This window comes from Pundamilia nyererei, unplaced genomic scaffold (genome assembly GCF_000239375.1).
Source record: "Pundamilia nyererei isolate P.nyererei 1_Seehausen unplaced genomic scaffold, PunNye1.0 scaffold00056, whole genome shotgun sequence".
Lineage (NCBI taxonomy): Eukaryota > Metazoa > Chordata > Actinopteri > Cichliformes > Cichlidae > Pundamilia > Pundamilia nyererei.
Genome location: NW_005187457.1, coordinates 2040904 through 2055707, shown reverse-complemented (window position 1 = coordinate 2055707; position 14804 = coordinate 2040904). Strand labels below are relative to the sequence as shown.

At 40.9% G+C, this 14804-nt stretch overlaps 1 protein-coding gene across 2 annotated transcripts in view; it reads right to left on the bottom strand.

Annotated features, from left to right (window-relative positions):
* Positions 1-176: 176 nt before the first annotated feature.
* agbl4 (AGBL carboxypeptidase 4) overlaps positions 177-14804 on the bottom strand; it is a 341409-nt gene continuing 326781 nt past the window's right edge. For both annotated transcript variants that reach the window (XM_005734044.2, XM_013911117.1), the window contains 3 exons: positions 13162-13324; positions 615-708; positions 177-481 (listed from right to left, as the gene is read on the bottom strand). In XM_005734044.2, the coding sequence (XP_005734101.1) occupies positions 394-481; positions 615-708; positions 13162-13324 (345 nt within the window). In that variant the 3' untranslated portion in view covers positions 177-393. The remainder of the gene's footprint in view (positions 482-614; positions 709-13161; positions 13325-14804) is intronic.

Below are 14804 nucleotides of genomic sequence, written 5' to 3'. Positions count from 1 at the left end.
TGCTTTAATGTTTAATGACTGATTATAATACAATCAGAGATAAAAATTTAAATTGGGGGGAAAAGGGGGGGGGGGGACAACAGGAGCGCATGCACTTTTTTCTTCTCAACAAAAAAATGAGCTGCCAAATGAAGGCCTTGGATGGAAACATAGATGAATAACCAGTCTGTCTCCTCTTGGTATTCAACAGTCCATGCTTTATAACCCAGGAGGAAGCCTCTTCTGGGTTTAGTCCTACAAGTACCAGTCATCCCACTGTTACAAATCTGTGAAAATAAGTCTTTATAGCCAGGGAGATGTGGAGCTTATAAACACAATGAAGTGTGAAGGATTCTCCTGCCACAGTGCTCTGCATTTTATACATGCTCAGCCTGTGTCCGTCTGGCTGGCTGTCTAGTGCCCGACACTTTCGCTCTTCTCCTTCTTTCTGTCTGCTGTGTCTCTGCCAACACCATTGCCTGTCTGGGACATCACCCCAGAACTGGAGACAAAAACAGACGAACATCAGTGACAGCGTGAAATTCAGAGAAGAGGAAAAACAAAAGTAGATTTGACAATAGTCACAGATAGATTTGCTTTCATGAACATCTAATTCTAGTGCCATACAGTTTTACCTTTGAATAGGAGTTGGTCTGTTGTCCTTAACGAAGTTATTGAGTTTGTAGTAATCCAGGAAGGTTCGAGCCACATTCCTGCCCAACTTCATGTCTGAGGACATGGCGTTAAAGCAAAGTGCCTTTGAATGAGCCTTAGTAACAATGAATCATTATAGGAAGGGTGCGAATGACCAAGAGGAAAGTGTGGAGTGAGGCATAAAGCTGGAAATATCCTCATTTTTATGAATAAAATGGGTCAAATGGGTATATGTAATATGAAACTGACAAGAATCATTAGCTAATTGTGTCATTGCCCTCAGCTCAGTGAATGATTACAGCAAATGTGTTCTGATTGTTTTTATTTTATGGTCTGAAGCTTTATATTTTGATTTTCTCTCACTTCATTTTAACATTATGATACTGCAACATGCATGCAAAGCATCAAACAGAAGCTTCCACACGCCACATACAACTGTATGTTTTATGAACAAGTCAAGCTTAAATCATATTTCTGTCCAGACTTCACTGTTAACCTTGGCGTATGAATGCCATGGTCATGCTTTATGAGGTCACAGTTACCTAAACCTTTCCAATCACCCCGAGAAGGTTTATGCCTGGGTGATTGAGACTCAGATCCATTAGAGTGGTTTTCGTCCTGGTCGTCAAACACTGAAGCTGCTATTTATTTATTTATTTATTTATTAATCTTTATTTAACCAGGAAGATCCCATTGAGATTAAAAACCTCTTTTTCAAGGGAGACCTGGCCAAGATAGGCAGCAGCAGATGTCTCACAGTTACAGAAATTACTCAAACACAGGCAGCAACAACACACATGCAACAATAAGTGAAAGAATACAAATAAAATAAAATAAAAAATTCAATAAAATTCAAACAAAAATAAAAAAGTCAGTTAAAATGACAATCAATCTAATTGAAACAGTTACATGTTATGGACTTGGCCTCAAGGATTCGTAGTTTAGATTTAAAAGCACTTAATGAAATGAATTCAGTCATTTTCCCTTCCTTCTGCAGTTTGTTCCAGGCCGAGGGTGCTAAATGGACAAAAGCTCTTTTACCAAGTTCAGTTCGGGCAAATGGAACAGAAAGCAACAAGTAGCCATGCGGACGAAGAGAATACCGACCAGCATGTTTCATTACAAGCAGGGAACATAGATAAGAAGGCAGCAACCCAAGTATCGCCTTATATATAAAACTGTATAAATGAGAGTTCCTCCGACTTACCAAAGCAGGCCATCCTACCTGAGAGTATAACTCACAGTGGTGAGTCTGAAATTTACAGTTAGTGATGAACCTCAGAGAAGCACGATACACAGAATCAACCATTCGAAGACATTGAGCAGAAGCATTCATATATAGAATATCACCATAATCCAGCACAGGCAAGAATGTTGCAGCAACAAGCCGCTTCTTTGTATTAAAAGAGAAACACAACTTATTTTGAAAATAAAATCTCAATTTTAACTTCAGGTTTTTCACAAGATTCTCTACATGTGGTTTGAAGGTAAGCGAGTCATCAATTAAGATTCCCAGATATTTATAGGTGTGAACCAACTCTATTTTATTACCTTCAAGAGTGGTTACTGATGGGATTGTTTGGGCTCGTCTCCTTGATTTAGAAAACAACATGAGTTGAGAACAAGTTTAAGCTGAAGTAATGACCTTTCAAGGACATTCGAGGACAATTGCAAGACTGCACAACCAGTCAACAACTTCCTATCTTTGCTATCCTATCTTTCGGGTAGGGACAGAAAGAATGAATAAATAAGTAATTAACTTCCCCTTAGAGATGGTGTGAGGAGCTGATTTGGGCATGGACACCTAATAGGTGAGGTGTTTCAGGTATGTCCACTTAGGGGGAGGACCCAGGGCAGACCCAGGAGCAGCTCGAGAGGTGATGTGGATCGACTTGGTTGGGCTCGCCTTGGTGGTCCACCAGAAGAGCTGAACGAGGTGGTCAGGAAGACCAAGGTCTGGGCATCCGTGCGCTTCCCAGAACTTGGACCCAGATATGCATCAAAAAACAAGATGGTTGGATACATTTTAAGACCTAGATATATTTGTGATTTAATTAATTCTTGCACGGCGCATTCAAATTTTAGATTAGAATCCCATTTGTCATCACTAACACACCCACTGAGGTACAGTACATAACTGGTGAGAAGCATCTAGTCCTCAGGTTACAACACACTGCAGAACTGTCCCAGCCAAACGCATGATGGTGGTATGACTCACACAAAAGCAATTACATATACACTGAAGCCTCATTTAAATTCAGAGGTGACTGCACACATCATTCCCTCGCTTAATTGTCTCTCACTACATTAGGAACAATATCAATAACTCGACTGCTTTTATAAGATAGCTAGGCGTCCATGTGTGCTGTTGCTAAGCCTGTGATCATTAGGCTAGGAAGACAAGTAATGATGTCAATCAGGTTCAGATAATGGAGAAATAGTGAACGACCGAATGCTGACAACGTCCCCAATCACCAAGAGTGCGGACAGAGTAAATTCAGATAAATAAGAACAATGTTACTAACAGACGTACATTTCATGTAGTCACTGAAGGGAGTGAACTGTAAAAACACCGAAATCAGTGCCAGCTGCCTATCAATCTAGCCACCCTGTCACACTATATATAAACATATTCATCCTTACGAGACATCCATCCATGCAGAACTTGGAACAAAACATATTTATGAGGGTTTTTCCTATCATGTGGCACTCACTTCTACCTAGCTCCATTCTTCAAAAGGCTCGTGCATGATGGAACAACACAGAGACGTAATCTGTCACTTTTCCTTGTCATTACCTTGTAGATACTCAGATATGACCTGTCATCTGCGAGACTATCTATTTATGTGATTGAAACCACTGGCATACAAAAAAAAAAAAGAAGAAGAAAGAGATTTAGCATGATGAGGGGAAAAATGGGATGGATGATTTGGTCATTTTTATTTTTCCCATCGAACTTTTTAAGCCACATAAATTATGATCGTTATAAAAGTGACAAATAGTTGGCCAAAGCTCTTAACTTGTAAACTATCCATCCACGGTTTGAACAGGCTGTCTTGGTGTACCCTTCTGGCTTTGTAGTTTGTCATACTTCAAGCAACACAAAGACACAAAATCCCAGCAGTATACCTGGTAAGTTATGCCTGTAAATACGGAAAGAGCCCGTCACCTTGGCCTTTGATGATGCATTGATGTGAGTGTTGAGGAGTTTGCACACGACTTCATTCTTCACCCGGCAGGCTCATGGCAACACTCTCCACACGACTCCACACTCTATGTTAATACCCCATCTGGCTGTTTGTCTGTGAGTCCTGCATCAGGCCAGACTTGCTGTGAATGTGTGTGTGCATGTGTGTGGGCAGGGGCCTGGCAGTCTGTCTCGGCGCTGCTACCTGATGATACTGATTAGGTTGAAATGAAACTACAGATGGACAAAAGAGGTTATGTTGTCTTGTCAGTTTGTAGTAATATCAAGAGAGTATCATTTTGACATGACGATGGCACAAATTAAGAGTTAATCTGTGATTCATTCTGGGGTGAAACACATATCTGAGAAAAAGGGCAAATTTTCCTTTTGAAAGTTTAGTCTCTTCTCGGTCTTAACATGTCAAATCACCATGGGGCTTCTTCTCGACCATCTCCGATTTCCTTAAAAAATCTATGATCCAAAGTTTGGACATACATAACAATTACTGCAAATATATGTGTAATATATCAAATAGTTTTCAAGATAAGGCAGCATGGTGCACAGTGGTTAGCACTGTTGCCTCACAGAAAGACCCCGTCCTGAGTTCAATTCCACCTTCAGGCCGGGGTCTTTCTGTGTGGAGTTTGCATGTTCTCTCTGTGTTTACGTGGGTTCTCCCTGGGTATTCTGGCTTCCTCCCACAGTCCAAAGACATGTAGTTAGTGGAGATAGGTTAACTGGATACTAAATTGCCTATAATTGTGAATGTGAGTGCGAATGGTTGAGTGTGTCCCTGCAACAGACTGGCAACCTCTCCAGGGTGTAACCCCCACCGCGACCCTGAAGAGGATAAGCAGACTTATCAAGATATATCTTTTTGAAAATATTATTGTATATTTTAAACTTGACCTGAATTATATGCCTGCTCCAAGGCAGTAGGTCTCAACTAAGTCTAGGTAGAGCTAGTCTTGAAAATGAATAATATAAATATATTTAACTAAATGAAATATTTAATTAAGAGTACCATCTGAAAAGTGTTGTATTGAGATTAGACTATCTATTGACATTTAGGTTTTTGTTGTACAGCTTGTCATGTTTGCTCAATCCAGCATGAAATTGGGATGAAAATAGCATTTTCCTCTGAATTTAACATTCAAAAGAATTCTGCATTTTTTATTTTCATTATTATGAAATCAACTATATGCCATTAAGAAATTGTCACTAATTGTCTTTTTCAATATGAAGTGTTTTTGTTAGTGTGTGCTCAAATATGGAACTTTGGAACTATTTTCATATTTTACCTAGCCAGTACCTGTACCTGTCCCAAATAAGAAATCCTGATTCGTTTTGATGGTGAGAAAGGTCAAAATTTCAGGCTTTTATCTTTAATAGTTTTCTAGATATTCAAGATCAAACATGGCTTCAAATTTCACCATGCTGGGCGTGGGCTAACCAACCATTAAAAAAAGACAGACTCTAAAAAGTACTTCATATATGAAGTTAAAATTTCTCAGCAACCATTATTTAACCCAGACCTTCTGTGATAAAAATCTTAAGCAAATTGGACATGATCGAGCAGAAAATGTTTAAAACATTTTAGCATTTGAGATGTAATAACCCTTCATGATTACCTTTGTAGGATTAATACAGGGTGGGCCATTTATATGGATAAACCGTAATAACATGGGAATGGTTGGCACCTGAAACTACGGATACTGGATGCCTGTGCTGGCATTTCTCCTGCGGTGTTGCTATCAGTGTGTGAAGAGTGGGAGAAGAGGGTTGCATTGACAATCCAACACAATGGATTGAACACATTTTATAAGTGGTCAGAAACTTATAAATAACTCATGAAAGAATAAAGTTACGTTGAAACCAAGCACACCATTGTTTTTCTTGTGACATTACCAATAAGTTTGATGTGTCACATGGCCCTCTTCCTATTGAAAAAAACAAAAGTTGTATCCAAGATGGCCGACTTCTAAATGGCCACCATGGTTACCACGCATCTTGAGGAGTTTGCCCCCTCACATATACTCATGTGCCACAAACAGGACTTTAATATCACCAACCATTCCCATGTTATTACGGTGTATCCATATAAATGGCCCACCCTGTAGTTTAAATAATGCTTATTCATCTTAAACTGGGCCTCGGTAAAGCCAAGAAACCATCTGGAATAAATTCATCATGTAGATGTAAAAACTTCTAACGGCAAGGAGCTGCAAAAAAGAAGAGCAATTGTGTAGTCTGTTGAAAAACAGCCCTACCAACTGCTTGATTACAGCTTCTGTAAGCACTTTTGTGATGAGTTTATGTACTTTGTCTCTACTTTTAAGTTAATCGAAATATAGCGCTGTTTTAATTTTGTAAATGATGATATAATTTGGACCAATGACAGAGCAGTGTGTGTCTACTTATTTGTGCAGTGTAATGGGTTTCTCAGCCAAATCAACCCCTTGATCTTCCAAATTCAAAAAACCAAGATGCTGATGCCTGTAAGACCACAGAGCAAAGGTGGACATCCCACTGACTATGTCAGCTACTATATACACTCTCTTGGTTGGACCAAAGTTATGAGCTTACCAGCAAACCCGCAGACTAATATTTCAAGCTTATATTGTGACTAAGAATAGCAGATATGTAAATATGTAGTTATTAATCTGCACACAAACACACCCTTAGTCAAAGATGTAAACAGACACTGATAAACAAGTGCAAAACCCACTCTGCGTATTCCCTCTGACCTCTGGAAAGTTTTCGGTGTTTTCCTCAGTTCTCTTTCCTCAGCAGAGCTTGGTGCCAGTCCTGAGCTCTCTGGCCAAGCACGCTCGGCGACAAAAATATCACTCGGACCCCACCGTGCACAGATGGCCTCTCAGCTTGGCTTGTCACGACTCACGGTCTATTACAGGAGGTTTTGTGATGGACGGTCAGCCTCTGAAGGAGAACTTCTTCCACAGGGTAAATGGTCGGAGACCGAGAGGATGCCCTGACTGTTGCCTGGCACTTTGCCGGGGGAAACCGTAGGGTCTGGAATGAGACTGCTGCTCTAGCAGGAAGTGATGCATGTGCGAGCCAGGAAACAGTCGGCGGGCTGTAGCAAGGATTAAAGTGGTGGATGGTGGTGGAAATATTTAGAAAAGCTGCTTTAGCTGCTTCGGTGCACTCTGAGGGAGTCTCTGTTGAATAACACAAGGACTAATACTCAAAATATTATTAATATTGTCTCATTAACTGGAGCGCAGAACATTATCATTATCATTGGATAATCATTATCCATTATTGGGAAGGACATAGAGAGGGTGTCCGAGTGTGTGTGCAGCCTGTCAGGATCTGTTGCTGAGGTGTGTGTATTCTTTAACATCTTGGTACACATAACGGTCTTGTCTAATCAATAGGCGGTCACTGTCATGGCTGAAGGGCATGCCGGCAAAGACGCTGATGAGATATGGGACGCATGAGACAAAGGGGATGGGGAGCGTCATGACTTGTTTACTGCAGCTGTTTGCTGTCAGCGCTGCATTTAGCGGCTTTCACTGCTATGTCTCTCGTGCCTGGTCCTGCCAGACAGACAGACAAGGTGATGAGCAGACAGCAAAGCCCCTAGTGGTAAAATGAACAAGACACGTGGAGAATGCTGTCGAGATTGGACGGGAGTTAACGAGGAGACAAGCAAGGGGACATTCAAGTCATCAATACGGGCCACTGACAGGTCCTGTCACTGCACTGACACGTAGAGAGCTAATTATCAATGCTAATCAGGAGGGTAGTCAACAACAGCAATACAGAAAGGGACATTTTTGTCCCCAGTAGCAAATCAGTAGGCTGAAAGACCTCACGTCCTGTTACCCAAAGGGACAAACAGGAGCTGATTTAAATCCCTGACAGGAGGACCTGACACTGCCAAGGAGACAAGCGCCGAAGCCCGAGTAACGAAATGAGTGTGAAAAAAGGCTCCTGTTTTCTCAAAGTATTAACTAATATCAAAATCTTTTGAATCATCGCTGAAACGAGATAATGGATGCTATTTCTATGAGCCAGTTATTATCATTTTTTCAGTTTTTTTGTTAGTTAAGAAAGACTGCTTCTGTTTTCAAAGTTCATAAAAGAAAAGTACTATAAAAACAAAATGTGACTAAAAATATCCACACATATCTCATCTGGTACCTGTGGTTTATAGCTCAAAGTGTGTCTTTATGTTCTTTCTTATTGCTGTCATTAATCCTTTATGTATTTGCTTTTATAGTGGTACAATCTTATGACAGAACTGATAATAAATAAAAATAAAAACAATAAAAACAACTAGATATAGTGATGCTCACACAAGTGCTCACAAAAGCTACATAAAAAAGGGGCCCGACTGAACAGAAGAGATAAAATATACTGGACTTGGCAATTTATTTATTGAGGAAAATATGATTTATCTGTTGGGTGGAAATGTATGTGGATTAGTGGTTAGTTTCAATTTGAAATTAAAATCAATTGTTTTCATTTAAAGGTTTGACAATCAGCTGTGACATTTACAGCACAGGTTTATGGAAGTGAAACACTGCGTAACAAAATGAGACTTTGCTCGACTCAGCACTGAACCATATCTATATAGCTTGGACACCACAAATCCACAGCTGGATAGATTTTGTACAAATGGAGCAAATTCAAGACATTCTGATCAGTTCATAAAAAACACCCGAAGAACACGGTCTGTAGCGGTCTGTGAGGTCACTATGGGTGATCTGTAAGTGTTTAAAGGGGCCTTTCATACTGGTCGATGTTCATGTGTATAGGTCCACCGTTAGGAGAGCGCTACACAACAATCGTGTGTATGAGAGGGCTGAAAGGTGAATGCCACAATTCTGTGAAAAAGGACATTTGCAGCTTGCTACAGGTCACATGAATAGTTCAGAAACTGCTTAAACAATATGTGGATGGGTGGAAACCAAAATACAACTTTGTGGCTTAAATGAGAAGCATTTTGTTACGAGGAAGGAAAACACAGCATTCCAGCGTAGGAATCGTATGAAAGACGGTGGTGGTAGTAGCTATGTTTGGGCCTGTGAATTCTAACAGTGAATTGTCAAGCAGATGGCCCCGCCCCTCCCTGAGCCTGGTTCTGCTGGAGGTTTCTTCCTGTTAAAAGGGAGTTTTTTCTTCCCACTGTTGCCAAAGTGCTCATATGATTGCTGGGTTTTTCTCTGTATCTCCTGTACAATATAAAGCGCCTTGAGGCGACTTGTTGTAAGGTCAGAATGGTTCAAGAGTAATTAAAGCTTAAGAGGCTTTGGACTGGTCATGTTAACCTTCTGACCCAAACTCAGCACTTCATGTTTTCAATAGTGGAAAAGACTAAGATTTCTTCTAGTCAGTGTGGAGGAAAGTTCAGCTGCAACTTTCAGAGCACAAGCTAAACGCTCTCATTCCCAATGCGTAACATACCGACAATTTGTCACGTCCTGAGGCATCTCATAGTAACCCAAAAGGTCCCTATGATACGCGCCGGAGTGTGGATGGAATTCAATAGAATGACGCTCCTGGTATTAGATATTGTTTTCCAATGTTTCCGACGGGTTGGGTGGCCAAAGTTTTGGGATGACAGCGTGTTGGGCTACTAAATAAAGTAAAAGGTCATGTTTTTTGACACTCCTTGTTAAACACTTAATTATTTTCCAAAACAAATATATGGCCAAGTCCATTATTCTCTGTCTCCTTTCTTTAGCATTCTCCTTATTTACTTTCAGGACTTAAATCAAAGGCTTAAGAAATTTTCAAACACATGTTAACAGTGGATTCTGTGGCTTCTCAGTTCATTTCGACTGATTTCTGTTGCTCTTACATTTGAAATTTAATGTCAGTGCCTTTATCTCCAGCACTTTAGCTGCACGTCAGCTGACTTTTCCAGCTCCACTGTATTTAGAAGCTCTTGATTCCTCTCAGTATTTGAACCTGAACTGAAATTGAACTTCTTTTAGTACTTCAAAAGTTTTCAACTGCACATTTGCAGCACCATTTTTTTTAAAGCAGAAATGTTGCATTTTCTAGAGCGAATAATATCTGCAAACTTTCTTAGGTTTTCCAGCCTTATCAACATATGTAAAAGAAAAAAGAAAAAAAAACACAGGTGATGTACATATGTGTTTGTGCATCTTTGTGAGTACTCATATGAGGACACCTGTTCATCTGAGCATGGCAACCAGATTTGTGCAATCAACTGTGTGTGTAGATGCGGGTGTCTATGTGCGCTGGCTTGCATATGTGAGCACCTATCCATTTGCGCGTATCTGTGTGATGTGATGTGGATGATGTGTGGTAGTGAAGCATATTTGCCTCCAAGCTATATCATTTGCATACTTGTCACAGCCTGTCCATTGGGTGTCAGGTTCACTGATGCATACTGTGTTCCATTGGCAGCTCTGGTATTCATGGAGTCCCACTGTTATGGTGAGGTGCCTGTCGAGTGCTGTTGCTTTGGCAGACAGACATCACATACGCATGAAGATAAAGAGGAGCACCTATTTGTCTATGTGCGTATGCACATGTGTTTGAGAGTGTGCAGATATGTAGCTTTATTTATGTCAAAGCCAACTGTCTTGGCTGTCAATCCATGCTGTATCAGTGCATCTAACCTACTGCTGTGAATAAAGACCCAAACATTGTTGCTTGATTAAATCAGGAGTGACCACCTTTGATGAGAAGAATGCCATTTTCTTTGTATATCTCTCTCCACTGAAGGAAAAAAAACTTGCAGAAAGAGAACACAAAAGAAAAGTGCATTGCTCCTTTAAAAAACAACAACAACAACAATTTAAAAAAAAACCTGACTCTATTATGACAGAAGAAGCAACGACGCTCCCTTCAAAACAGGAAAAACAAGTGCAAAATCTTCCAGGGAAGCAAATTCTTAATGGCTTTAGAAATTTTGAACTAGTTCTTCAAAGTCAAAGAGATCACTGTTGCTCAGATAAAACAGGAAAAAGAACACACGCACACACAAGGTAAGTAGGCTCCCAAAGCTTACACAAAAAGAAAAACACACTGGCTATGTTACACACGCACACAAACCCACAACAGAAAGCATCACGCAGAGTTTTGAACAAGATCCCAGTTTATCTCAACCTTCATCCCCTTTCCCTTCCAGCTGAACTTCCACGGTGTGAACCGGAAGGTGCCTCAAAAAAACTGCAAAAAATGCAGTTTTACTTTTTTTAAACAAGAAAGAAGAAAGTGCAGACAATAAACAAGGCTAAAATATTTTTACTGTGAGTTTGCTGTGTGGTATTTACTTTGATGGAAGTGGCTGCAAGAAGAGCATGCAAGCATAAAGAAAATATAGGTGCTAGAGGAGGTATGAGCATGCACACATGGAAACAGGCTCACAGGTGTTAAATGATTAGAGGACAAAGAGAAGACAGACACACAATAGAGGTTGTCCCTGCTGTTTCAGAGAAGAGGATTCTCAGCTTGACTAGATGATATAATGAGCTGTTATGTTCTGGGTGATGAGATGAGAGGAAAGGACAGAATAGAGGAGACGCACGAAAGGAGAGGAGGAATCAAAAAACAAACTCAGACAGACACACACATTGAATTACGCTGTTTTCTGAGCACCTTCAAACTGTGACAAAAGCCTCGGCTGTGTGAAAGGTTAAGATTTCAATTTTGGTGGCTACACGTCACAGCAGTGGAGGAGAGTCAGGAAAAATGAAAGGGCGAGGGCAGCATTTTTGGAAGGTGGTAGGAGTTAGGGGCCTAGGTTATTATTTATTTGTCATGTATTAGTTTAGTGGATTGTGCATGTGTGTGTGTGTGTGTGTGTTTGTGTCAGGTGAGAAACAAGAAAGGGGAGGAGTGGTGGGTGGGTGGGGGGGCAGATGCTAAAGGTCTCTGTTGATGATTTGCACGCTCCATCGAGCTGACTGCTGGGGCATAAAAACTTACATGGTCGGTTTCTTCAACCTGCCTGACCTCAATCTCCACTCTACACCAGGTCCCTGTGCTGCGTACCCACCCTGCGGAGCTCCTCCTCTTCGGAACCCTCACTTTTCACAACCTACATCACACACACACATTTGGAAAACAAAGAAAAAAGTCCTCCCAACAGACGTGGGTTCTCTCATAAATTGACCTTCAGAATAAATGCACACAGACACACACAAACAGAACAGGCTCTGAACCCAGCGCCGCCGCCACCTCAAACGAAAACACAGAGTGGAATTTGTTATGTGCATTTTGTTTAGCATAACAGCCAGACACTTGTCTCTTCCGTGTATTACCATATTTTTTTCTGTGGCTGCTCTATGCTGTACACATGCTGGTTCTTCCATGTGTGCAATGCAGCGAGCTGAGATGTTTCTATCAAAAGCATTAAAGTCATAAACCTTTGTGGAAAACACACATGCAACATCACAATATGCATTTTTTAGCCTCTATAAGCAGGAAGAGAAGACTTGTTTTTATTCAGCCTCTCGTCTGTCACTTAAAAACCAAAAAACAACATTACCATAAAGACTAGTAGTGATGCATATGTAAAACTGATCTTCCTATATCTAACTTTCCATGTGTTAATGAATCGTGACTTGCCTCTTCTTTTGGCGAGGCAGATTTTGCTAGTTATTGGCACTAGAGGGCACTAGGGCTGCATCTATATCCACCCACCCCTTCGCCTGTGGAGTATGTGTAGGGGAGCACATACTTTTCATATGTAGGGTCCTTATCTCACTCTCTAAATCTCTCTTTCTCCCTCTTCTCACTCACTCTATCGGTAAGATCAAACCCCCATCGGCCAGCTTTCAGGAGCTCTTCAGCCCTGAGAAGGTCAGCCGAAGGAAAACTTCCTCCCGTCCGCCTCCATTAAGACACCTGTGACCTTCAGTCTCCGTGATAAATGTAAGGCTGCGCTCATGATTGTAGCCGACAGAGATCCCGTTTGTTTCGCTGTTTTACAGCAACCGTCAAGCAGCAGCGCTAAATATGCCAACACAAGCCCCTTTTTCTCCTCTCTCTTTTGTAAATGAAATCAATAGACACAGCTATCACATCCCTATTCTGTCACTGCACATCTGTCGCAACAAGAGGCAACAAAAGATCAACATGCTTTTCTAGTGAGTACACATGACCTGACACACACACACACACACACACACACATGCGCTAACGCTCAAAACACAAACATTAAAATAATGACTCCAGTGATTACAAGATCAGTTGGCTTGATTTCAGTGGGAGATTGTTGCTGCGGAAACAGTGCTTGTTTGGTGTGTTTTGGAAGAGGAGAAATGAAGAGAGAACATTACTGCTGGTCTCTTTACTTTAAAGATGGAGAGATCACACACAGTGAAGGATACAGGTCTCCTCAGTGTAGGGAACAGGAGCAGTGCTGCCAGCTGTCATGTAGCTGTAGAAGGACACCTCGAGAGTGTAGCAGTAGGACGTGTCGTCGAGAAGACCGCCAAGGAAACGCCTACCGGTACCGGCCTTCACCACGTCACGGTTAAAGGAAGTGTTGGACTAGAGAAACAGATGGAAAAAAACTGAGATACATTAAAGGTTTAGATTCAAGTCTTTATGTCGGCAGAGATGCTGGAGTCTGGAGAATGTTATAGCATTTGTTGCATTAAGTCTGCAATGCAACAAATAGTATAAAAACTACAGAATTCTACTACAAAATGTTTCCCAAAGTCCCAGAAAACCTAATCTGGAAAGAAGAGGTGTATGACATGAGACCAAGTAGTCACACTATTTTCAAAAGCCTGAATGGACAGACACCTTCTTCCAGTCCAATGTGCTGGTTTTTGGTTTGCTGTCACCAGTTTCTGAAAAGTGGAGTACATCTCTGTTGTTTCTGATGGATCCTTAGAGGTTCTGTTTTAACCAAACACGGCTACAGCTTAGAAATTATCAAAAGAAAATCACAACACACAGCACAATGACTGGCTAGAGAAACCATGCAGAGGATTCAAGTTCCCTGCATTGCCTGGTGTGACTGTTTCAGGAAGTGTTTGAAGCACGCAACTAGTGTTAGGCTAAAAACAATCCTAGTTATGCAACTCTCTGGGCAGCACAATTTCTTCCTCTCTTGGAGCGAGGACAAACTGGATGTTAGTGGTTTACTATCTCAACATTATCTCAAAGTGGTATGAGATGAGAAGATGAGATGAGGCTAGCTGGTTAGCGTAATTCAGTAGATAGCTCTGCAGCACAAAACATATCGGACATCTCTGGCATAACTTCATCACAGTTAATTCCTTACATTCTGTTGAAGAATCGCACACCCCAAACCTTTAATGAATCAGAAAATAAACACTAATGTTTTACCAAGTCTGCTTTATGTAGAAATAAGCTCGTGCTTGCAAGTTAACTATTTCTACATCTTAAATTTCACCTCAGTTCCTAAATGTCCACAAAACATGAATGCAAACTTCTCTTGCAGACACGAAGAGGCAGAGTGTGTTTAACTAAAATCAAGCCGTTTATTAAAGTGGTGGTGAAAATACAAAATAGGGTACAAGTGAGAAGTAAATCTAGTGTCCAGGAGCTGGAATACATGAGAAGAAAGTGAAGTGACACTCTGACAAAGACAAAGGGGAAGACGGGAACTATATTTACACAGAAGAGGGATTATGGGAGTGGAAGAGCTGGGGAGAACGAGCATAGGTGAACTAAATCACGGGAAACAAGACGCAGGAAGCAAAACTAAAAGCAAAGCACAAAGAACAAGACTAAATTCAATAACAGGAACAAATACAAGAAGTAACACAAACACTAAGCACACCTGGAATCTCGTAATACTGATATAAACTAAACTGGAAAGTCCAAAAACCCGAAAATAGACCCAGGACCATGATACCTTCATGTCGAAGATCATCTCTGATGGTGAAAGCTAGTTTCCAGTTAAAACTGATTTCAGCAGCTCAATGCTGAAGAGTGCAAAAACAAGGCAGGGCATCAGGTCAGGAGCAGAGGAGTGTGCTTTTTTCCCCAACAGTCA